Below are 26,819 nucleotides of genomic sequence, written 5' to 3' on the forward strand. Positions count from 1 at the left end.
ATTATTCTCAATCTCTCACTGCCAATTTACCAAAATAAATTAACTACTACATGTCAAATATTTTGTCAAAACAACAGCCTCATACACTCTCTCATAGAGTTTGTGTCTATATATCCATATGGAAACTGTTAGACATGGATGATTCAGAAAAAAGTAAAGGAATTGAAATTACCCTCCGAAAACAAAACTCTTCTTTCATGTTGTCTTTGGCTTGTTTTAGTTTTGCATGTCGGAGGCTGCAGTATGCGTGTTTGTACTCTTGTGTATATCAGTATGCATGTGAGGTCCGACCACAGTCATTAAGCCTCGTCACCATTTAGCAGAATTAAACATTCCCCAGCAGTAGAGTAATTTACTGCAAGTGAACAAGAGTGAGAGGCTTTAAATTTATTACAGTGAAGGAGAAAAAAAAACTATTACAGCTGGAAGGGAATTTGTGGAAAATTATCAGACAATATTGCTCTCTGTGCATCATTCTGAGTTTAACGCCGTCGCTCCCTCTCAAAAGGAGGTTAGCCAAATGTGCCCCTCCTATCCCATCATGCATGCTGTTTTCCCCCACAATGCCCTGGGGCTCTGTTCATCTGTCAGTGAATATGGTATCACTCAAATATGACCTTATAAGGTTGAATTTGTATCTATCTCCAGCTGGGACGCGCAAACACAGTCTTGTTCTCGCTCCAGTATCAAAATAGATTTATAGTAGAATAACATGTATACTGTAATATACAGTATATGGAGTTATTAACAATCAAATAAATGGCATACTTGCATATCCTCAGATATTTTAACGAATCAATAGACACACCAAAGCAATATGAAACAGACTTTTGAATTGAAATAGACCAGAATGGTGACAAATATTATGTAATCTGTTTGTCTCGCATACAGTGCATCATGCGTACGTGACCTAAAATGTGAACTCGTCCTGGGGATATGAGCGTGTGTGGGCCAAAAGGGGATGGCAGCATTTCCGATCGTAAACCGTTGCGACATTACGGCACAGCTCGTCAGAACCGTACAACAGGGACCGGAGGGACGCCAGAACAGCACGGGCGTGCACAAGAACGGATGGGAGGACTGTGTGTGAGACCCGAAAACAGAGAGGGAAGCATCACATGGAAAAACAAATTACTCAACTTCGCCTCTGTGCCTTTGAGAGTGGAGGGGCGGGCAAATTTTCACACCAAAAACACGAGCAGATAAATAAAAGTCATCTTTTGTTTCAGCAACACACACACACACACACACACACACACACACACACACACGCACACACACTACGGTCTCATAGTAAATATATCAGTACCTGGACATCTATACAGCTTTCTTGCCTGTGCAATGTCTCCGTTACTGAGCCTGGTCCGCTGGCCAATGGCAGGCCGGACCCCGTTTTCATCTCTGGATGGAAGGATGGTGTCTAGGAACATCCCCCTGCAGGGACGAAAAGAGAAATTCATCACACATTGCGCTCCGATTTCAAGGAAATAAAACAAAAGATTTCAACACACATGCATTTATCTTCAGAGTCATCGCCCCACCAATGTTTCTTCTAATGCGTGAGTTGGAGCTGAGCAGGGAATAGGAGGGGTTGTGGGACTAGGTATGGCAGAGATTAAAAAGCATCCTCACATGGAAAGCATGTAAAGTGAACTTGTGACTGTTCTCGCTGCCAAACAACTGGCTGATTTCAGATGGTAGAGACGTCTAAATCATGCGAAGGGATTTCACGATGCTGAACAGTTTCCATCCGCTTCATTTCACTGGTGAGCGATTATTTCCAATTGCTCCCTAAATAAGTGCGCTTTAGCTGTAAATGTCCACAAAACCACACGTCTGATAAGAACTCAGATGGTTTAACTTAGTGGTTTCTAACCTGGAAGTCGATACGAGGGGTTTCAGGATAAGTTTAGTTGGTAGTGAGATTATCAAAATGATACAAAGGCAGAAAAAGATCTTTCTGCTGCACAAAATTGTATTTATGTGGACTTTTTGACCACTTTATTACCGTCTCTGACTAAAATAACTGCTCCTTTTTGTTTGTTGTATGTTGTAACTGATGCACAGCTCAGCAATAATGATAATGATGAGCACAGTTAATGTTAAAAATGTCTGTAAACTGTAGTTGCGCCGAGGAAAAGGAACAGCTATTTCTATATTCATTTTTAACATGTTTTGCAGTGAGCCTTTACTTGCCCTGGTCAAACTATCAGCTCCACCCCACAACACTTAACGACAACATCAACACAGAGAAATGTTGGTTACCGTGAGAAGGTGTTCCTGGCGTAGTGCATGATGCTGTCAAAATCATATGGCTCCCCAAGAGAGTTGACCTCCCCTGGCTCCATCTTGAGGAAGTTATACTCCTGGCCTGGAAACAGCACATACGCACACACGTTCGCACACAGGCAAAGACAGCAGCATTAGAAGGTTTAGTTCTATCACACATCAACAAACACAGTGTAAATATTTAGTGTGCTACCGTAAACGCAAACAAATATATTCTTTACGCAACACTGTACACACAAAGTATCATTTAAATGTTTAAGTCTGGATGGAAAAGGCATTAAAATAAAAGTGCGTTAAAATAAGTCCAATTGAGCAGCGTAGCAGACAGATCTGATATGTTTCTAAATAAAACCTTCGGTCAGGTCTGATACGCTGCCATGTCATTTGATTTAACACCTGTCAGATTGCGTTGGGGTGCAGAAGAGTGTGTGGGAGGAAAAGAGACTTGAGGTGACTTCACAGTCATTAAGAGCCTCATTCACACTCACACAGGACCAGACACGAGTGTGAATTTGAAAACACACACACACACACGTCGTTCATAAATGTCCTCACTTGTACCCCGGCTAGACCCAGATGCATCTTGGGTACAGTCTCACCTGGTTGGATGTTGTCCCGGATGATGGTCACGTGATCGTCACGATCAGGTCGCGTGTGCTCATGCCAGAAGCCAATGACGTGACCCAGTTCATGCACCACAATGCCAAACTTGTCACAGTTCTTGCCTATGGAGATGGCCTGGGGCCCGTTGCCACGACGACCCACATAGGAACAACACCTAATAAGGATTAGTAGGAAGTTGATAGCAGGGAGATAGGCGGTTGATTTTTACTACACATTTGGCAGTGCAAAAAAGCATCAGCAGTGCTGCATAAACACACACACACACAAAAAATACACACACACACACACACACACACACACACACACTCAAGCGGTCTTTTCAGGATTTCCTGCCCCGTACTACATCCACCAGAGGAAAAGCGGCTGGATTTATTTACATACAACACTCCGATAAGGCAGCAGTTTCATAACCCAGTGTGAATAAGCTGTGAGAATTCACAGATCGCTGCTCACTAAGGACACACACACACACACAAACGCACACACACACACAAACGCACACACACACACACACACACTCACTCATTCTTCTTTTCTGGTTAGTCGAGACATCCGTGCCAGGCTAACAAATCTGATTAAAGTTATCCAGTGAGCTGATTGCAGGGTGAGGATCAGGAGTCACTGGAGTAGATAGAGCCTTTTCTTCCGGCATTTGCAGCTCTACTATCAGTACAACTGCTTCTCCCACAGCAGGTGCCACGAATGCACAGAGGTTCTATTATAAACCACTTCTTATTGTTCTGCATCTCTCTCTCTGCCCTGGTCTGTCTGTGACACACACACAGTGCACATCCAAGCTGCAGGGTATTTATACATCAGATTAAAGTGTCTAATCTCTGATGCAGCCAGCCTATCACAGAACACGAGACAACTGGCATCATCAGTTAACACTCAGATCCTTTACTCGCCTAAAAAGCAATGACATTTCAAAAGCAAAAAGGAACTTCTTTGGGCTCCAGACCTCCATATGATATTGTTTTGAATTAAAGGAGAGAAATATGCATTTAATTCTTGTCCTAACATCACCAACCATACAAGAACTTAACCTGAATAGAATATAGTCCAAATTATAATTAAAAAGAGGAACTGTGTGATCAAAGAGTAAACAAGACGATAACTGTGATCAGACAGTCAATGCCAACTTTTGTCATTTGCCAGTTTTAGTTGTGGACACATTTCAGTCAGTACCAAATGACTACTAAGTTTTAATACCGAGCCCTTTCACCCTGTAGTCGAGATCTCTAGGTCTCCAAAGATATCCGGTTTGTAGGTGTTTGTGCAAAACGATACTTGATAAAAAATGATGCAGCTTTTAAACGGGACTTTTCACTCAATATACTGTAAGTGTGACAGAACGTCAGTGAGGCACTGAAACAAACCAACAAATACTGAATATTTCATGTTGTCAAGCACTGTAGAAATACCAATTTGATTTGATTCACTGATTAAAAACACCCAAATCTCTTTCTGTGCTGTTCCACCTAAATTACAACAAATAGACTATTTTTGATTCTTTTGATGCTTGTGATGAATATGGACATTCAATAGTATAGTTCTAAGTATTTATTAGATTGTTGGACTACACCATTAGACACCATGCAGTGCATTTCACATACATTTTTATTTATTTCTGTCTTTAAGATGACCTTGATGACATGTTAGTGTCAAAAAAGTATGGAAAAAGGTTCATCAACAAATTAGTGAAAATGTCTTCACAATGGTTCATTTGTACAACGAGAAGTCAAAAAGGGAAAGGATTTTAATTCAGTCATAGAAATAGAAAAAATTGCAAATCCTCATATATCATATGCTATAACCAATGAAGAGTTTGTTTTTGCTTGGTATTGACTATTTAACTGATTATCAAAACTGCTGTTGGTTCATTTTCTGCTGATCAAGTAATCGATTTATCATCTTGTCATTTCTGTAGTTTCTTTAAATTCCTACATTTCCTACTCTTTCAACCATCTACACAGCAACAGCGTGGAGAGAGAAACCCAAGCATCCTGCCAAATCCAAGAGCTTCCACCTTACAACCAGTCAGTGAAGTGCCACCACTGTACAAACACACTATGACCCCACCGTGCTGCCACTCAACAGAACAATGCACTTCTGCGGAGTACCAAAAACAAAACTGCACGAACATACAAAAACGTAGAGTGAGTGGTGTGATTGGTGGGACGGGGAAACAGGAGCAGGACAGGAAGGAAAGTGAAGCCATTGTTGAGTGACCGTATCGTCTCTCGCTGTGACAAGGTCACTACTGAACTCTAGGTATGCGCATACACGCTCACACACAACCACACACGCACAAAGAGATTCACCAAACTCACCCACAGGGTCGGTAGGTGAATACTATGTAGCTTTCCTCATCTGTCTTCTCAATGAAAGTTACGCACGTCTGTTTCTCCCAGTGACGCATGGCCTGCTTAAACATGGCCCTCTGACTACCTGAAACACACACATTTCACATCCTGCGTTTACACAATCACACGTCGGTGTGTATTTTACTGTTGAGCAGTACGGGCAGCGGTCCAGTAGTGCTCCTTACCAGTGAAGTTTCCTCCTATGACGTAGGGAATGACTCCGCCAGGCCATATCCTCTCGGCTCGGGATGTGGCCGCTCGGGGGATACGGCTCTTCACGACGTTCCCGGTCTTCCCACCTTTCCCAGTTTGGCTCTTGGGACTGGGAGCTCCCTTGCTGGAGTTCTTGGGGAGATAGTCTAACAGAGCAAGGAGAGAGAAACAGCAGTGAAATCTACCTTTACTCTAACTTTTTGTTTGGTATCTGTGTTCACACAGAATAAATTACTGGTCTATTATTAAGAATATGAATGAATAAATGTGCTCTGAGAATATTGGATCGCACATTTCTTATTATATGTGACCTTTCAGAGTTTGTCTTCAGATCAGAGGGTAATAAAACTCAGATAGATGTGGCTCTGGCAGTGCCATATACTGTTTCATTAAACTTAATTTAAAGACGTTTGCTAAGCATACTGAATGAGTTGGGTGGTGTTAAAAAAAAAAGGCAACTCACACATTCTCAACTCGAATACAACTTTATGTGCATTACTGCTCCAAGCAGGCAACCACTCAACTTGCAGAGGCTTGAAAATTGCTTGAGATCATCTATTACATTTCTTCGCCCTTTCTCTCAAAGTTTGCATGGTTACAGTGACTAAAAATCTCCTTGTTAGTGAATTCAAAGTTGCTCAGACAGCTGGATTTTAGAGGCCTAATCAGAGCTTCAAGTTCCCACAGAAAAGTCGGTTGGGAGATCTTGGATGCTGTAACGGTCTTTGGTGACAGACGTTAGGAGTATGTAGTAAAGTTTAGTGTCCTCACCGAATCCAAACCTGCGTATTCTCTCCAGCAGTAGATATAAAGATCCTTTCTTGTTAGCAATTTCATGTTCCTCCAGGCCACCTGACACACACAAGAGCCAAGAATCAAAACATGAACAATGCACAATAAACGCTGATATCCCCAGGTGGCCCCTCTCCACTTCCTTCCTATTGAAGCTGCTTTACTGTGCAGCTGATGGATAGTGAGAGAGTTTAAGAGGAAACATGAGAAAGAGCAATACATGATGATTACTGAGTGAGAGTGAGATGTAGAGTCCACTTACCAGACGTGTGCCCCTGCCGGGAGTGTGTGTGCATGTGTGTGTGCTGCGTCAGGTCTATCGTCCTGTCGATCTGGAACATGCGCAGGTCCTCCTCGTCTAAAGCGATGTCGCCCCAGAATACAGCTGGAAGCCAAGGGAAAAACATCTGTCGTCATCATTATCCCTGCAAGTTGGATATAGAACCCTAACCCTAACCCTAACCCTAACCTAACCCCAATCCCACCCCCCTAACCTAACCTAACCTAACCTAACCTAACCTAACCTAACCTAACCTAACCTAACCCAACCCCACCCCCCCAAGACCTCCGGCCACAGAGCAGAAAGAGAAAGAAAGAGACTTGGCCTCCAAAGCAGCTTTCCTCCAGCTGGAAGGGAGCAGTCTGAGTCTCGGCTCTGCCTGACTAGAGTTCACCTGCTGGTGCTGGAGTGCCCAGAAACCAGTGCTGAGGATGCGGCAGCACACTGGGCCTCTCTGCAGGAACAGCTGATCTGATCAGCCCGGAGCAGAAACTCAGACCGGCTCAACTCAAAACCTTAGAGTCGTCCAGCTTTCTCCTCTGTGGGAGGAGATCTAAAGCTGGAAGCTCACCGTGGGTCCTATCTACAAACTTCTGTCCCCACACTGGTGAGGTCATAAGTGAGGTCATAAGTGAGGTCACAGTTCTGTCGACACACAGTATTCCGTCAGATACAGTGTGATGTCACATTCCGCACTTTACTGTAAATTCCAAATGAACCTTCTGGAAGCCCCAGAGCAACACTGAGCTGCATGGCTCAGATGAACATCCACACCTCACACTCTCTGTGCAGTGTCAGCTGTGTTTCTGTGCTGGAATACTAACACATGTTGTTTCAGATCTACCTTGTGGTAACACAATCATTGAAGAATATACAACATGTAAACACAACATTGAAGGTCAATCAATCCCTGCAAATTCTCCACAGACTAAAGTCTGTATGGTCTGGAAGAGGGAGAGACTTCTTTTATTTTATGTGGACATGATGAGAATGTTTTGACTGCCCGTAGGAGACTGCAGGTCTGTGTATCAAGCAGGAAAATGTCCATTCATAGTTCTTCCACCAGACATAGAATTTGTTGGAAAAGCTTCACACTGAGGAGAAAGTAAAGTTTCAGGTTAGTTTGTGTCTGAGAGTCAGAGAGAAGCTGCAGGACCTTTTTATACAGGACCTGTAGAGCTGATTACAGAACTGATTTAGTGCAATGTTATCAATACAAATCCTGCTCCTGTTCCTCACTTCTTATGTGTGAGTTGTTGTGGCCGAGTGGTAAAGGCAATGGACTCGAAATCCTTTTCTTACCCAAGTTGTACCAGATATTGGGACTTTTCTACCTGTGTTTTCTCAAAAATATGTTTGTTTTGGTTAGCGATTTAGCTGTCCATGTGCGTAAGTGTGTGGTATTTTTCCAGAATGCACTATCCCCAGTACCCCAATTTGTCTATTTTGTTTAGTTCTTTGTGTGTGGTTTGATAACTATGAGCATGCCATTAATAAAATCTTTCTAAAAAGAAGATGAAATGAACCAGGAATTACAGGTCGACAAAGAAGCAGAGGCTCAGGTGTGCTCGAGCAGGGCCTTTAAGCCCCCAAAGCTCTATTAGTGCTATTCAGTGGTCACTAAATCAGATTGTGGTTGTACTAATGGCAGCTTGAAGGCAGGTGTGAGAATGAGGGTGGGTATGTGAGTGTGTACAGAGCTCTCAGTGAAACTACCATGATTAAATGTAAGTTAAAGAATTGATTTTCTTCATTAACCAGATGTATTCCCAACCATGGATCCAGCTTTTTTCAGAATGGTGTCCTTTTTTTTTTTTCTTTCTTTCAAGGATGTTCAGGCTTAAATTTAAGTTCATTTCACCTAAGTTGAGTTCAAGAACAAACACTTTGACCCACTAAGACCTCCAGTGCAGAGCTCAGTACCACTGACAGGGTCATCCCACTGTCACTCACTCCAATTACACACCAGATAATACACACACACACTCACATCCCTGGAAAGTTGTGTTTGATATCAGCCAGAGTGCCCAGAGAGCTTAGTGCAGCTTTGTCTCCCTCCCTCCCTATCCTGCTCTCTGTGTCTTTCACACACAGTCGCCGGCCCTGGTGGTCTTATAGTGGTCTGATATCAGGCCATGTGTAAGCCTTTTGGCAAGTGACACTCCCACCGCTGTCCCCTCCACTCCTCGCTCCCTTGCCTGCCAACTCGGACCACCCCAGCCTCTCCCCTTCACCCCCATTTTCCTCCCTCTTCCCATACAACCTGGCTGAAGGTTGCAGAGTGCACACTGTCCACAGATATTAAGCTACATCTTCACATTTCATGCAGTCTGTCTTAAATCAACACTCATATGTATAAATGTACATTGAAACAGTTATTGATTGCTGTGATCAGCCGCCACAGTGAGTCAAATCAAGTGGGTGTTTGCACTTTGATTATGGCCTTTTAAGTAGAAATATCCTCTGAAATATCAACTGTGGGTCCACAGCGCAGATCTTAATACACAGGATGACGATTTAATTCAAAATAATTTTTCTATTCATCATTGGTTTAATTTGCCTAAACAGGAATGCACAAACAGGACAAGCCTTGTTTAGTTCCTAAGTTAAGCTATGAAATTTAGATTCAGATAAAGACAAAATGCCCCAAACGTCATCTAAAAGGTGCGTTTGTATTGTAATGACATTATTATGTAGGTTTGTGGAGGTGAATATTCGGTCCATGACAAACATTTTTCCTCAATCATAAAATCCATCCTGTTCACAGAGCATCTGCCTGTGTGCCTGACTCCTGCTTCAATCTCCTTCTTCATCCCTTTCTGACTCTCATTGGCTGCAACACTAAAACTTGTGATAGGTATGGGGCTGTGCTTCTATCACAGCATCAGACAAAGCACATCTGGGATGCCCTCTTCACTCATACTCCTTCTTTTTTCTCTCTCCCTCCCACTCCATATCTACTTAAGGTTGTATCCCCCAGCTGCCAACAATGAACAACTGAATGATAACCATCGCTAAATGATTAGCTGAGCGGAGTTACTGCCCTCCACAGGGATTCAAGACACTAATACACTAACAATGGCATGGGAGAAGCTTGTCACTTAGCTAATCAGGATTGCCACTAAAGGAAATGGGGGGTCAGGGTGCCATTGTACTCGACTCCGAGCTATTGTTGGAGTGAGGAGCAAACCACAATGACCACAGATGGTTTACAAATCATGATATCAGATTGAGAGGGAGTGTGTGCTGTTGAATGTATGATATGTTGGTTAGATAGATGTGAAGATAAGGTCCGATCCAAAAGGTAGAGCTGCTTGAAAGTTGTATTTGTTCTATATATATGAAATAATTCATATCATGCGTCTATCATGCAGACAATACTACTGTATGCAACACTTAAAGGTTTACTCCAAAACCTTAAAGAAACTATGTTTACATGAGAAACATAATTGAAGCTAAGTGTGTGGGAAATAAGTTTGAAATAAAATGGTGTTTCTCAAGCCAAGCTTTAACATTTATTATGTATAATTCTTTACATGTTTTGAGAAATTTGCTTACTGTCTTTCTTACCTAAAGTTAGATGAAAAAGATCGTTACCTCTGTCTCATTTAACTCAAAAAACAAAATGTCAAACAACTGCTTTAAAGAAAGAGTTCTTCTTCTTCAGCATTAAATGGAACATTTTGTCATTATTAATGAATTATTTTGCTGTGTTTTCAGTGCCGTGTTTGACTGAATCAAAGAGCAGGTACACACAGGTGCTTGTACTGGTTCATGCTGCTGACATACGAGGAAATGACCGACAGATGTAAAAGAGGATTGATTAGGACAAACCAGATATTATTTGTCAGTCACATTCACAACATTACTGCAGTTTTTGTGACACACATCTGAAGCTGGAAAAAAGTTATTTACACAGTTATGAAATAAACAGGTATAAAAAACGTTGTACCGCAATAAAATGTGGTTCCCTGCACTCAGTGAGTCACTGGTCGAAAAGTAAAGCTGTCAATGCTGTCATGCATGAAAGAGGTTTATTTGACTCTGAAGAGGTTTATGTTGGTCTGATGCTGCCATATAAAACCACAAGAACAACACAACTACACCAGCACTTGTACTTAGATGTGGTCTAAAGAGGAGCTGCTAAAAATGTTTTTTTGGACATGAAATTGCACTGTGGGCAACGCAATTTCTATTGACAACTCCCCTCTCCTGAAAACGCAGCCAAAGTGCTGTCATAACGACCCACAAAACTACCTAATGGGTAGGAAGAGGTCTGAATTCTCAAATAAACATAAATCGTATCACACTGCACCTGCATTAGAGATGATATCACCCTAGCTGTTGTTTCTATTTGTGGGAAAGTGAGTTTGTGACATTACGCACCTAGTAGTTTCGTATATTTCAGGACAACAAGAGAAACTACAAGGACTAAAAATTTTCCAGAGAAAAGGAGCTGACGCAAGCAGAGATACAAAGCGAGAACAGGAGGGAGAGAACAGTGATAGTGAAGTTTGGCCCATTGATTGTTGGGGTCTTGTTAATCCATAGAGATACCATAAATAGCCCAAAGTCAAGCCAGGGGGTGAGGAGGGGTGAGGACAGTGAGGCAGGGAGATGCAGGAGGAAAGCTATTGATCCAAAAACCCCAGGACATCCCAAGAGACCTACATCATGCTGACCAGGGCCTTACTGTTCGCCCTTCAGCGGGGGCACTGCAGCAAACACACACACACCAACACACAGGGATAATGCACCAAGCACAAACTGAGAGTTAGACTTCCCTCACATGCATCCAGCACCTCCTACCGTGTTGGCTGTGTGGAGAGCGAGCAGACCAGTTTGTGTTGTATTGATCAACTTCTCAGGCAGAAAGGACTAATGTCCACTTTCTTTAGGTTTACTCTGCAGCCCGGTAACAAACGTCAGACAGACGTACACCAGTAGCTCTGACGGTGTGTGTGTGTCTTTGTGAGAGATGACATATGAACTTTTTTTTTTGCACCTGGACAGGTGAAAGCTGAGCTGTTACTTGTTGGGGCCTGTGAAGTACACATCAGCCTGATCATAAACAGTTTTTAATAAGACACAGCAACTATTTATAAACTGAACAAATACATTTGTATTTGTCAATCATCCAGTTCATTAGTCTGTTTTTAATTGATGAAAAAATCTTTAAATTTTGGGTAATTTTAGGATCACCTCACTATGTGTATATTTGTTGCTGTTTTTATCTTTATGTTGTTATAGCATCTAGTCATTATTCTGATGGCATATGTTTTTTTTTAAAAAAAAAACAAATAGACAATCTTGGAGAAAGTGCCAGCTGTTTCTTTCCTTTGTTGTAACTTTCAGAAACTACATTGATGCTACGGTTGTCTCTCAAACTATCCCCTAAAATGTGAGCCTCATGAATTTGGCACCAGAATTCTTAAACATGTTGTTTCCATCCAGATATGCACATTATATGTGCCCACATTCAGTAATGTAAAAATATAGATATTAATATAGAAAATGTAATTTAGTATCAATAGTTATTAGGACCAGTTTCCCTTATTATTTGTTACTATAAAGGATTTTTCCATTGGTTTGACATTTTACTTGCACTACAGTCAAATACAGTGGAAAATTATGCACTGCTGAGTTATGCACTCATGCTGCACTCACTGGGGTGTATCTAACACAAACACACACACACACACACACACACACACATTATACTAAGCTCCTCATTAAGCAAATATAAGGTCACACTGAAGGTGGGCTAAGGTGTGTGTGTGTGTGTGTATGTGTGTGAGCCCTTCCACTTGTGTGTTATCATACTGTATACAACTGTGACTGTGAACGTACTGTAATATTAGAAAGAGATTATCTCGGCCCTGTTTGAGGATTTTCTCCAAAAGTAATCATTGTGCAAGCTGCTTGATCCATATTAACTCTCTGTCAGCAACAACAGGTGCTGCGGTGCTGCAGTTCGAGCTCACTGTGCACTGACAGCTAAAAACAGCCACAATGCAGCAAGGCTACAAAATGCACTACAGCACAACAATGAAGACACCATATACTGCTCCACCTAAAGTTTCCATTCTGTCAACCCCTGTAAGAACGAGAGGCGCCTGTTAATCCTTTGTAGTTCACACTGGACGGAGGCTGTGCTCGGTGTAGATGCAAAACACTGTGACAAGTTTGGAAAGTAGCATGTATGCGCAGGTCTTATATTCCAACAGTCATATTTTTGTCAGAATATGGCCACATACAGTACACTGCTACGGTCTCAATCCTTACACGTGACCTTGTAAAGTAGATCTGAGACAAGATTCATCAGTTGACAGAAAGTTCATTGACAACTATTCTGAAAAGGGACTGAAGGGATAGTTAGGATTTAGTTTAGGTATTCATCCATAGTTAGTGTATTACTTGTAGTAGATTGTGTTTTGAAGACCCGATGGCACAGAAAAGCAACCTAAAAAAAGGCTCATTTAAAAAAATCAACATCAGTTCAAGCGTACTCTATATTTAGACCATTTTACATAGCCGTCAGACAGCCCTTTCCGACGGGTAACTGAAGCCGTTCTCTCTTTCTCTACACTCACTTGAAAGCCACCAGACTCCATTGAAAAAAAAAACAAGAATTTTACCTCACAGAACCCTCCACAGATTGCTGGTCTACCGCCGCCTCAAAAGCTTAGTTTGCTTGTGTTTTTGTGAAACTCTGGTGTTTATAAATGGGTAGTTTGTGTTTAATTTGCTTACCTTCACTATGAGTATACCAGTAAATTTCTATTCATGTTTTGTTTTAATTATAGAAAATACGTTATCCTAATGAGCCAGTGAGTGAGCTATGATACAGCAGTTCTCAACAGTAGTGAACATGTAAACCAATGTATGCGGTAAAATTATAACGGTTTGACACATACTGAGCATACAGATAGACAGCAGCCCTACTACGAGATAAGAGCATCGATCCAATTGATTTTTACAAAATCCCAGATTACATTCAATTACATTGTCTTTTTCACATCCAATGCCAGTGCTTTTCATACAGTATGTTCAAGACTCTGATAAATCGTGGTTATAGCAAATAAAATGTGGCTATGATTAGGGAAAGATCATGGGTAATCAAAAGGTGAATGCTGATTGCAGGTTTGTGATGGGAACTCCAGTCCCCGGTAAGTCTGACCCAATATCCTCAACCCTCCACACACTCACTTTCCTCCTCATTTCATATAGGACACATTTCTTCCTGCATCTGCATTTTATATGGTGTGGATGCTTCCGATGTGAACATTATTCTCTGGCATACTGCCCAGGATTATGTCTCATGAGTGGTTTGAGACGTTTCTGCAGATGTTTTGATACTTGTCTCTATTGGAAACCAAGCTAATCACAGCCTCCATTGTCCATTCTGGAGCAAACTACAAAGCATCACTTTAAGTAGCACTTTACACTGAGATTAGTGATAGATCGATTAGATTGAGTATTATAAGATGGAATAACGATGTGCTATTTGGCTATGCAAGGTGTTGCAATGTGAAGAGATGCTGGAGTCAGTAATGTCATCGGTCAGAAATGTGATTTCAGGAAAAAAAAAAACTGAGAAATACAGACGTTTTGTCCAAGTTGAAAAAGTTCACACCCCCACCCTCTTGCAAGTGTGTCTGTAAGAGAGAGAGAGAGAGAGAGAGAGAGAGGGGAGGGGATAATCTGAACTTCTGTGACATAAGATGAAATAATAATGAACAAAAGAGTGTAGTGTTTATGTGTGTGTGTGCGTGGAAGATCAAGTGAGACTGAAGATTTTTTTTCTTTAGCAGGTGTTTAATTTAGATCTTGAGAGTTAAGGGTAATGTCTCTATGATGTCATAGTTCAAAAACATCCTGCAACACACACACACAAATCATATGTTTTTGCTGGCTTGAACACAGTCCCAGACACTGACAGAGACCCAATTACACACCTCTCCACTGACACATCATGTGTTTAACTCCAGCAGTGTGTGTGTGTGTGTGTGTGTGTGTGTGTGTGTGTGTTTGTCTACAGATAAGGATAGTCAAAGTTTCTTCATGCATGAGCACAGCTAAAAACAGATGGCAGAGCAATGAGGTGAACAAGTGGACATCTGAAATGACCTGGAAATAAAGCCCAGACTGAACATAAACAAATCCACTTTACAGGGAAATACTGTCAGGCTGCGTCAAGTTCCCAAGCAGAACTATTTATCTATTAGAACTATTAGTCTCTATGACCTGATGAGAGCACACCATACCAGCACCAGCGGAGGAGAGCAATTACTTGACCAAAAGTCACAGAAAGGGTAAAAAGATTACTTAGAATAAAAGTGTTATTGAGCTACTTTGTAAAAGCAGCCCCTGTGTTTGTTACACTAAATAGCTGAATTTAAAATGTAGATAATTATAATACTCAAGGCAAAGTAAAAAGGAACATCTGCGACTTCAAAGGAGCACACACTTAGAGAGAACTCCACCACATAAACTGAAGAGGACAACATGCAAAGAAATGTTCAGTATGAGACAAAAAGTATCTAGTATCATCTAACACACGCATACAGAGCTGGTGTAACCTCTTAATCAGATTACTGTGACACTGAGATTCCTCTCCAGCAGGTCATGGGTTTGGCCAGACATTGTGACGGGACAAACAAAATCATGGCTTGATTTAACCATCAGGGTGTCCTGAGTGTGCACCCAGCGGCCTGGCAGGCAAAGGGCTCTAAAGATTATAAAAAATGATATATGACAGTGACAGATGTTCACTGTGTTATTAGGCAATGTCATGAAGGAAGAAGGTCTAATCTTTGTCTGTGGTGGTGAAACAACTCTAGCTTTTCAGCAGTGCGGCAGTGAACCACTGATGCCGGTGCTGCTCAGCATTTACTGACCTATTACAATGCTATTTTTTAATGAGGATAGTGGACGGTCATGCTCTGTACGTCTTTCAGTCTGTACATCAGGTTCACTCATTAGAGGACCAATTTTTGTGAGGTATTATAAAACACTGATTTGATTACCAAGAGTAGTTTCACGGACAGTTTACAGCAACGAAGCCAGTCAGGTGAAATCTGAAACATGCTGGATAATATTCAAGCAAAAGCTAAAGGTGTAGGAAAGTTTGTTAAAGTGGCTATAGTCAATATCTTTATAATAATAATACATCAAATGGCAAATCTGCACCTCTCCTCAGCTTTACAGAGCTTTATAGAGTTTCAGCTCACTGTTTAGCTGTCCAGCCTGCAACTTTACTATTCTCGTTCACTCTCACTGCTCTCGTAGCATTGATGTTTCCCTCAGCAGTTTATAGAGATCAAAAACAGGACTAAAAGTCAGTGAACAGTGGATCTATACTCATCAGGTGGCCAAAAACATGATTATACATGAATCATAACTGCTGGATATGTAAATAAACTGTTTAAGAAGAATCCTTGTTAAGTGGATACGTGTTAGCGTGCTGTTTGTTGAGTTGTTAAAAACCACAGACTGCATAAAAGAAGTGGACCTAGCTTCCAGGTCTGAAAAGTGAAGCCAATACAGAAGTGCCTTAAACCTCCATTCTTTCTGATAGCCAGCAGGGAATGACTCTACTGGCACCTAAATGGAGTCTGACTGTATTTATGTTTATGTGAAAAAGATCCCATTTCTAACTTGATTTATTACCTCAGTAATGAGGTTTCCTAATGAACTTATGGCCGCAGACGCTACATTCAAGTCTTCTACAACACAGCATGATGTTCGTTTTGTAAATTATGGTCCAATTTAGAGTAAAATAGATGACAAAGCAGGGTATCCTTTACGATGAGACTAACTTATGACTAACCAATCAGAGGTGGGTCATGTCTAAACCTAACCAATCAGAGGCGGGGTCTTTGTGAAACAAATGTTACTTCTGGGTCCAAAACCAAGATGGCGACGGCCAAAAGGCCAAATTTGACGCTTCAAAATGGCAGTCCATACATCAGTGGGTGACATCAGTCTATGTCAAAAACACAAACACAAACACCACACATATGTATTATTATTTAACATAAACACTAAGCAAACAGTAAATCAATGACTAACATAGTTAGCTGGTTGTCACTACATTTGGTCCAATAAAACAAGAAAACAAAAAGGATGAAGTTGCCAGGTGGAGAAGCTACGTACTGATGCATTCAAGTGTTTACATCTAAGTGCATTCTGTACCATTTTAGTTTAGCTTTTATGATGGATAATACTTTGCATAAAGCTCTAACTCATATCCTGCTCAGTAGCGCATTTGGTGTGAAAGAAAAGCTACACACAGGTGTTACACAAAGGACCACTGGATTGTGCAGTTGGAAGCCAATAGTTGGAAATCCTTGGCATTGCCTGATTCGGACAGAATTCCAGTCAGTTTTTGTTAATAATGTGGGGATGTTGATTAAAGTGCTTTATAGTGGCAATAAACTAGTTAATGTGCATCAACTGCACACATATCTGTGAAGATTCTCAGTCATCCAGGTCATGGAAGTGCTAAGTCAAGGGCAACTGGACTTGCTTTAAGTTCTTGAAGATGTTTTGCCTCGACTCATGTGACTCTTAAGGCTCTCACATGACAGCCAGGTGGACTAACGACCTTCATGTGACCCAACGACTTAAGGTGCAAGCATTCCTACAGAGGTTAAAAGCCTGGGACTCCCCACTCGTCAGTCAGAACTGAAGAAGCCTGTTGGATGAGTTCAGTTGCCCCTGACTTCTGGGTAACTGCACATGCAGTCTTTTCACATTTGTACAGCACAACACAGTCTGGATTTTTTTTCCAGTTAAAATATCAACCTAGGGGACTGCGTAGATTTGCATCATATTGTGCGGAGGGGCTGCATCTGGGACCACAGCTGGGACCACAGCTGGGTTCCTACAATATTAGGGCCAGCTGAAAAAATAAGAGTTTGACTGTAAGGAGAAGGTGGCTTTTCCTTAGACAACAATGGGTGCATTTGGATGATTTGTGCTGCTATAAATACCATCAGGAAAAGCTAGGTGACATGAAAGCAGCCAGACATTTAATAATTGAGCAATGTGTGGCAGGTAGGTGGAGTGACAGCGGTGCTGACTCATGGCCTCTGCAGCTCCGGAACAATGACGCTCCAAAACAAACAGTCGGCTCTCAGTGCGGCCGCAGAGTTTGTGCTGAGGCGGGAATCCTGAAGAGGACTTCGGAAGCTCAGTGGCAGGAGCACTCTGCTCGGGAAAATCCTGTTTAATATAATATGAGTGAGACCGCTCGTCCTCTCGCTCACTCACACACACACACACACACACACACACACACACACACACACACACACACACACACACACACACACACACACACACACACACACACACACACACACACACACACACACACACACACACACACACACACACACACAACGCAGCCACAGTTTCAACCACACACACATACACACATTGCTCTAGTTTCCTTCCTACTGAGGAATGGGGGAAGGGGTGAACAGTAGCTGCAGCTCACTGTCACGACATGGTGGGCTTCACTCTCTGACTGAAAAACTCAAAAGTACACATGCAGTATACATGGGCATGGGCACACACACATTCAGCTGTTTAAGACACTGATAGAACACAAAAGTGTTGCTTAAACTCATATCAAAACAGCTGTATGAACCCCCACAGACAGTACAATGCCACCTGAATCCTGAAATACTGGTTATATGTTGTTTTATGAAGCTTTCCTTTAAATGCTAAGAGCCCACTGACAATATATCCCAGAGCCATCAACTTTAGTGATCGGATACGATTTTTCAACCTCTTCACCCATAAAAATCGATATAGATCACAGTCCACATGATGTGTGAACACACCGTGTGTGAACTGCAGTAAATTTGGTTGATCATAACTTATCAGGTTTTGAATTGATCTGCAGATGTTCTGGTTCAAAATGAGACCAAATGGATGGATATCAGTTTTTGAGCCACAGAAACGGCCAAAATGGCCCTGTGATTGACTGACGGCCAGTCCAGTTCGCCTCTCGCCCAATGTCAGCTGGGATTGGCTCCAGCCCCTCCGCGACCCTTAACCCTTTATCGGGCAAGGGACCATATTTGGTAACTTAAATGAGAGTTCAAAATGCCGCCCCTTGCCTCACCATGAGGCAGTAGAACTAAGTAAAGTAAAGTAAAAAAGTCTTGTAATGACCACCAGTAATGGTCTAGGGTTGAAATTTTTAATTTCTAAGTATTTCAATGAGTGCCCTATAAAGGGTTAAGGTTAAGCTGTATAGATAATGGATGGAAAGGCCAAATGTGTCCAGCAACAAACTAAGTAAGGCTTATTTTGAGCCTTGCATCTGCAGGAAATGCCTTTTGCTCTATGAAGTCAAATTGAAACAGTTGTTGATCACTTGCGGCCCCTACCCACCAGTTAAGAGTCAGCAGTCAATGACAGTATAAAACAATCAATAAAGCAGGTTTTTCATAACTTGCGGATTACTGCAACCTTAAGAGGTTGTCAGCATACTGATAAAAATGTGCCCAAAAACTATTAGGCTGTTAAGCTCTGTAGTATTTGAGATTAGCCGTGGAAAGCCATATATACACACAAACAACCAAATGATCCCCTCCAGGCTTACACCTGGTGGAGATAAAAATCAGTCAGACTCAAATAAAGCAAAATTCCCACTGCACAAACCAAAGATTTTTCAGTTTCTTACACAAACAACCAAATGTTATGTGTGTTAATGTAATTATTAAGCTATGACGATGACAGTGACAGTCACTTTATAACCTACAAAACAGAAAAACAGACAAAGCAAGAAAAGGGTCAGAGCAACTCCTATGGAAGTGGTTGGATACAAACTACATCCAATTTTGTGGGTTACTTGAAACAGTTTAATTGACAACATGTGTTTTTCTTCCCTACACCTGTAAAAAAAAAAGATACATGTAATCTCTTGTATAACATCAGAAGTGCATCACTAGCCACTCCGGCCTCCATCTGAACATCAGAATGAGCCTCAGCCAACATAAACCACCTCATCTAGGCAGCAGGGCGGAGATCGTCCTCAAGCGCCAGAAGGAGACTGTGACTATCCATATTACTGAAATGCTCAAGTCAACACTATATCACTATAAACTCTTTTACCTGACTTTGTGTGGAGACAAGAGGACAATTCCTCACACAAAATGCCACTTTATCTTAAATAGACAGGCTCAGATTGTGCACGGTGAAGAGAACAAAAATGCTATTCTACATTTTTACATATTCTTTGAACTCAAATGTTTCATCTACTTCTTTCCACTTTTGTTGCAGCTCAGTTAAGAGATCTACGCCCATGAGAAAATATACATTATGTATTGTACTATACTGTACTCTATACTCTATTGTATTTGAAGAAGAGAGAAGGCAGTCGGTCCCTTGGGTCACCCCTGAAGCAATGACCCACCGCTTCATTCGGACATCGTGGTTTGTTTAGCTTTCACTCCGTTTGTGCGAGCATTTTATGAGAACAGTGATTTGGAAGGAAGCATGAATGACTCTTGAGTGAGCGTAGGAGCTCGTGCACGTTGGTGTGAGTGTGTGTGTGCGTGCACGTGTGTGTGTCATCTCCAGCTGAGTAGCAGGATGCAGACAACCAGGAAGAGATAAGCGCGGGTGAATGGAGGGAGCTCTGTGTGTGTGTGCATCGAGTGTGCGCGCATGTGTGCCTGTGTGTGTTCGCGTAGGGAAATCACTTCACAAAGGCCTGGAAGTGTGTGTTCTCCTGTCTACCAGCGCGGGACTCGGAGGAGATAAGCAGACAGCCAAATATTCCCCCCTGTGTTTTCCCAGCAAAAACAGGAGGCGGAATACCAACCACTCAGACCGATGCCACAGGGTCAGGCCTGGAATGAGCCGCGCTTCCACTTCTTACATGCTGCACACACACACACACAGAGACACAACCACCAACACTATACACACTGACAACAGCATGGGTCCACACACAACATGGGTCCTGGGGTGCAAGTCACAACTGTCTTCATATTTGAGTAATCTGTTGGTTATTTTTTAAATATACTTATAGAATAGAATAGAATAGATCTGTATTGTCCACCAGAGTGGAATTTGTCCTCAACTAACACAACAAACAACATAAAAAGTAATAGACAAGGTCATATTATCCATTAAACACAGTGCTTGTCGATGTCTGTGGGTTAAATCTAAGGAGTCACTTGTTGAGTTAAAAATATTGTCCGCATTGGGGATGAAGGACTTGTTAAATACATGTTTAGTTGCTAGAAGGACTCTGTAGCACCTCCCGCAGCTCAGGAGCTCAGACTGGCTGAAGAAAGGATGGGGACCATCTGCCAAGATATTCCTCGTATTCTAGTACATATCTAGTTAACTCTTGTGCATCAACAGAATCATGTGAATATATTAATGGACAAATTTCACAGCTCCATAGCAGCTAATAAAAGGACCTGGAGGTGAGACCATTTTGTCAGCTAAGTGAATGTAAGAGGAGGATGAAACTTATGAAGATGAATTGAATAAGCCCTCTACTCGGCCAGTGCATTCAAACTGAGCACAGAATAAAAATTGGAGATGGCTCGGATGCATAAAAAGTTAATATAAGAATGCAGACACATGCAGACTCCATCTAGGCAGTGTTACCTGCCACGAAGATCCATCCACTTGACTTGAAAATGATTCATCTTAAACAAAACATGTGAAGCTATCCTGAACATTATTGTGCAGAGACAGGAGCAACATGGAGAGTGTTAGAATAAAGGTTTTGAAAACTGTCACACACACATGTGCATGCTGTTTAGTGGCTCCAGCAAATGCCCACACTCTCCCTGGGTTGTTTATGAAACTGCACTCCAGCAGTCAAACTGGCATAAATAATGTGAGGCCAACATCTGATTTGCATTTAATCTGAATACAACATGCATACTATGTAAATGTGATGTTCCCAGTCCAAGTCCACATAGGGACCTTTGCGGTATGCTGTCCCCCTCCCCCCCTACTGGCTGCTCTCTGCTGACATTTATCAAAAAATGGGAAACAATATCTGAAAATAAAACAAAATCAAACATCAAAAGATTCTGTGAAACATGAAGGCACTGACTGAAATTGTTATCGATTATGGAAAGCTCTGGAAAACGAGGTTCTGGTGTGAAATTACTGTGAGAGATCTAAGCATGTGAGCATGAATACATTCTTTATGTACACTTATATTTCCAGCAAATAAAAACATTGCCCGTGTTTTCACACTCAGTTATTTTAACCTACAAGAGTCGCCCAGTTACTCAAACATATGTAGACTGACTGTCTCCCTGTAACCTGCTGGGCTTCCATCCAAACACACACACACACACAGACGTTAAGGTCTCAGCATAACTAAAAACCACAGAGTCATGGGATTGCAGTATCAACAAAAAAAAATCACCCTCACAGAGATCAGTGTTACATGCACATGAAAACACACACACACACACACTCAGACACACACACTGGCCAGTGTCCAGGGTTTGTCAGGTTTGTGTATTTGGTATGTGAGGAATGTGTGTCGGTCAGCGTGCGGACGCTTGGCGTTCTGGGTGGAGTTCTTATCAGTCCAACGTGTCATCGCAGACAACACTAATGCTGCAAAGTGCCATTAAAACGCACACAAACACATATACAAACACATCTGCATGGAAACATGTAGTCAGGCGGGTTTAACGAAAGCAGAAGAGGACGCTTGCTGCTCTTACAACACCGCAACATCTCTCTTGCAACTTTGCACAAACAGAAGGCGAACAGAGGAGGAGAGGAGAGGTTAAGACTCCACCTGCTCTGTAGGAACGATGCTGAGACTGCAGGAGGGTTCAGAAATCCTATTGAGCCTTGAGTGGTTTCTTTTGTTAAAAGACACACATCTGTATACACACCTGTTATACGTCTAAATGTCTATATTTGCCAAATTAATGTCCTGATCTATACTGTGTCGCTATCATTACTGAAACTCAGGTATTATATTTGTACCAGAATATTGTATAAATTATACTCAGCCCCGTGAAGACTACAATAAGTAGATGGACACCAACAATTGCTGTACATACAGGACAGAGGGGAGGACAGAAAGGTTAATTTAATAAGCAAACTGCATAAAATCCTGAGTGAATCTCCAGACAAACATGAGTTCATTGGGGTGGAGCACTCAAAGACGCCACACATCTCACACACACACACCTATAAAAGACTTCTAATATGCCGAAGAAAAATCTCACATCTTTAATGTATAAACCGCACTTTAAATCAGCCACAACAATCACACATGCAGTAATTTATGACCAATTTGTATAAATGTTCCTTTTTTAACCAAACGTGGTTATACTGTTGTTCCACAGCAGCTCCCAGCCATTAAATATCCGACAAAATGTTTTACCAGTGTGTGTGTGTGTGTGCGAGAGAGTGTGTAGGAGGGGGAGAGAGAGAGAGAGAGAGAGAGAGAGAGAGAGAGAGAGAGAGAGTTGAGTCCAGCTGTTTCCCATCTTCTTTGATGGTTGATTTCACATCTGGATGCGCACGCAAACACACAAACACACATGCTTGCATGCGCGTGCACAGCCTGTCCATATATGCACCAAAGTCAAAACCCAAATTCTGCCTACAGGTGAAGCACGCACTGAATGTGTGCATAGGATGCGTCAGACTCAGGAGGCTTAGCGGGACCGTCACCGGGCTGCACGTGGCTTACACCCGCGAGATCACCACTGACACTGACTTATCGGTTATGAAAGGTGGGGAAAGAGGGGCATCTGGACCAGCGCGCGCGCGCGCGCACACACACACACACACACACACACACACACACACACACACACACACACACACACACACACACACACACACACACGCTGTCATCTCTCATACACACATGCACGTGCCACCTCAGAGCCAGCGCGCTCGGCGGCACGATCACCGCGTAAAAAACACTTATTTTCAATGTGGTTTTATGGTTAAAAACTAAATGCATGTCTCACCGGCTTTGCAGGGGTCTTTGTAGTCAATGGTCTCCGCTCTCTCCTCCTCATAATAATCATAGTCTGGCTCCTCGTAGTCGAAACAGTTACAAATAGTCACTTTGCCCCAGAAAGTCAAGCCGGCAAGCACCAGCGTGATCCAGCGCATCTTAGCGGCCAGTGCCGAGGGCACTCGGTCCATCTGAAGACTGAAATAAACGAATAAAGGCCCCTCTGCTCGTCTCCTCTGCTGTTAGGAGATGGTCGATCCACTCTCCAAAGAAAGCATCGGCAGCAGGAATTTATCGGCTCATTGTGAAGCTCGCTCTCCTCTCTGGCTGTCTTGCTGTGGATACTGTAAGCTGCTCTAAGTTACTCTGCCCGGCGCCCCTCCATGGCAAAAGTACACCGAGGTATCTGTCTGGCCGTCCCGGTGCGTGTCAGTCAGCAAAGTGTCCGCTGAGGAGCTCCGCTGTCCTCCGCTGTGGCTTCGCAGGAGAGGCTGCTGTGGGAAAAACAAGAGAGGGAAGCGGTGAGGAGATCAGGAGATCAGGACTGGGTGATCTCTGAGCGCAAAGACGCACGGCGGTGTGTCTGCTGCTCACAGAAACATCCGCCTCGCATATTTCCAACCAGCGCTGTTGTCTCTCACACTCTCTCTCTCTCTCACTCTCTCTCTCTCTCTCCCCCTTGTCCGGTGCTCTCTCTCAGCCCGAGTCAGCGCACCGCCTACACACACACACACACACACACACACACAAATACCTGCACTGTTCGACCCAAGTGGTGCAAAACCAAAACTTTTTCTACCTGTATTCACTGAGTATTTGCTGCCACTCATGTACAATGGCTCTCTCTCTCTGTCTCTCTCTGTCTCTCACACACACACACACACACACACACACACACACACACACACACACACACACACACACACACACACACACAGCCACTGTAATAAATAAACTTCAGGGGCTCCTTTCTGCTCTCCACGCGGTGACAGTGGAGGAAGCGCGCACTGATCTTCACAGGTTATTGGACCTTTGCTCGCACGGATCCGTAAAATACAGTGAAGTGAACTTACAGTGAAAACCGGTAGCGGTAAAAGTAACACGGCGGCTACAAAACTGGCCTGTGGGTTTTAGTATCCATCAGCCCTTAGACCCGGTGCATAATGGGTGTTATCTGGCTGTTTGGAGGCAGGTGCCAAGTAGGTGACAGCCAAACCATAAATGCCCAGAGGTAGGAGGCTATATGGGCTAGATTGCCTTTGTGATCATGACAAGTCTGTCCTTACGCTTCCTCTCGTCCCCTTGATTTCTGTCCTGGTAGGAGAGAAACGGGAAGAGGATCTCAGGAGAGATATGACAGGGTAGACCTTGTGCGTAAAAAGAATGCACGTTAAAAACTGACGGTACAGATCCGAGATATAGGCGGGTACACTGGCTTCTCTGTGCGGTGGCATGGCATATACAGAGTATGATGGCAGAGGAACAGAGCCTTAAATACGCAGGGACAGGCAGAGGGTGGTCATTATGGCACAAAACACTATGTGCTGTAGTGTGTTTGGGGAATGCTCTAGAATCATCGGAAAACACACCTTAAAACCTGACTTAGTTTGAATTCTAATGATCTATTAGCTGCTACAGATAGATAGATAGATAGATAGATAGATAGATAGATAGATAGATAGATAGATAGATGTCATAAAACCTAACCTTGCCAGCAGTAGGTCAGTCAACAGATGAGGGAACTGAGTTCATGTGGGTTCATGTTCCTGCATCGCTGGTACCCACAACTACCCACTAAAGGAACCTCTACTTTTAAATTTGAGAGAAGAACATTTACAGCTGGTTAAACTGGCCGTCTTTTTCCCTTAAATTAGCCGGGACTGTAAAGTTGTCAACAAGCACCCATAATCTCCCCAAGTGCAGCATACACGCGGACGCACGGCAGACACAAGCAGTAAAAATAAAACAGCAGCAGTTGTTGACAGACGACCGGTGCAGCCTGTGAACACCTTGCCAAGGTAAATCCTGCTGATACGAGTTCACCCCGCGTCCCCGCAGCTTACCTGCTGCGTTTACCTGCCCGGTGCGCGTCGGTGTGCTGCGGCGTCACGAAGCGACCCATCACGCTTCAAACGCAGGGGTCCTCTCGGGAGTCCCAGGGGGCCTCCGGTGTCGCTCGGTACCGGCAGTTCCGAACGTGCCCGTCTCCCCCCATTTATTACCGGGAGATTACCGGCGCGCTGTCTCTGCTGCTCCCGACTAATCCTGCCCTCAGGGAGAGGTAGCGGCGCGCTGACGTCACTCTATCAATCCAGCCGCAAGCTGTCCACTACACACGACCGGGGCACGGACACAAATCCCCTGAAGGCAACACACACACACACACACACACACACACACACACACACACACACACACACACACACACACACACACACACACACACACACACACACACAGTGTTTATTTAACACACTCCTGATTTGTGTCCCAAAAATAGGTGACAAGGAGGGAGCATCACCAGGTCTCATCAAAAATCAGCAGGTTGGCATTGTTTCCTCATACAAACATGCTGGAGTTCATATTGTTGTGAAGTGAACTGGTGTAAAATCTAAATGAGTCTATGACCGTGGTGGTCCAGTGAGGCTGAGCAAAATGCTAACATCAGTCAGCTCATAATGACAGTGTGGCAGATAAAATGTTTACTATGGTGGCATCTTAATTTAGAATGCTAACATTTGCTAATGCACACAAACTGAAGCTGATGGGACTGCTAGCAGTTCTGCATAAAAATTCAACTTGACAGCAGGGGGACAGAAACTGGAGTCAGTGTGAGCTGGACGTAAATGTTTTCATAAACAGATATCTGCATACGAATGCAGAATCTGTAGGCAGAGGACAAGATTTTTTAAAGCATTCTAGTTCACATTTGTAGTCCATTTGTAGTCCTAGTGGCATTGACCAATCACGTTTGAGCAGCAGGCCATGTGGAGCGCAAAAGAGGCTGAACTCTTTGGCTGAAATGCAAAGACTAAGCTTAATGTGTCTGCATTTATTAGATGAAGATTATCTGAATTGTCGTGAACGTCTGGTTCTGATATCTGTTAGATATGATGACCCAGAGGTTAAATAGGGTCCCAGGATTGTAAACGTCTTTACTAAACTCAACAAGTCCTCCAAAGGTAAACAACAATCTACATTGTTTGTCCGTGCTCTCTGCAACAACATCTCCTCCGATCTGACATCTTTATCTTCGTAATTT

At 42.9% G+C, this 26,819-nt stretch overlaps 1 protein-coding gene across 2 annotated transcripts in view; it reads right to left on the reverse strand.

The window, feature by feature from the left end:
- Positions 1–25,761, reverse strand: part of tll1 (tolloid-like 1) — a 44,753-nt gene extending 18,992 nt beyond the window's left edge. The window contains exons 1-9 of one of the 2 annotated variants that reach the window (XM_070828463.1): positions 25,621–25,761; positions 23,568–24,051; positions 6,547–6,669; positions 6,264–6,344; positions 5,465–5,638; positions 5,247–5,364; positions 2,889–3,067; positions 2,266–2,371; positions 1,310–1,434 (exon numbers count right to left, since the gene is read on the reverse strand). In XM_070828463.1, coding sequence (XP_070684564.1) covers positions 1,310–1,434; positions 2,266–2,371; positions 2,889–3,067; positions 5,247–5,364; positions 5,465–5,638; positions 6,264–6,344; positions 6,547–6,669; positions 23,568–23,748 — 1,087 coding nt within the window. In that variant the 5' untranslated portion in view covers positions 23,749–24,051; positions 25,621–25,761. Of the gene's footprint in view, positions 1–1,309; positions 1,435–2,265; positions 2,372–2,888; positions 3,068–5,246; positions 5,365–5,464; positions 5,639–6,263; positions 6,345–6,546; positions 6,670–23,567; positions 24,168–25,620 lie in introns of those variants that run through there. The other variant, XM_070828462.1, reaches the window with a different exon arrangement.
- Positions 25,762–26,819: the final 1,058 nt, after the last annotated feature.

Source organism: Pempheris klunzingeri, chromosome 3 (genome assembly GCF_042242105.1).
Source record: "Pempheris klunzingeri isolate RE-2024b chromosome 3, fPemKlu1.hap1, whole genome shotgun sequence".
Classification (NCBI taxonomy): domain Eukaryota; kingdom Metazoa; phylum Chordata; class Actinopteri; order Acropomatiformes; family Pempheridae; genus Pempheris; species Pempheris klunzingeri.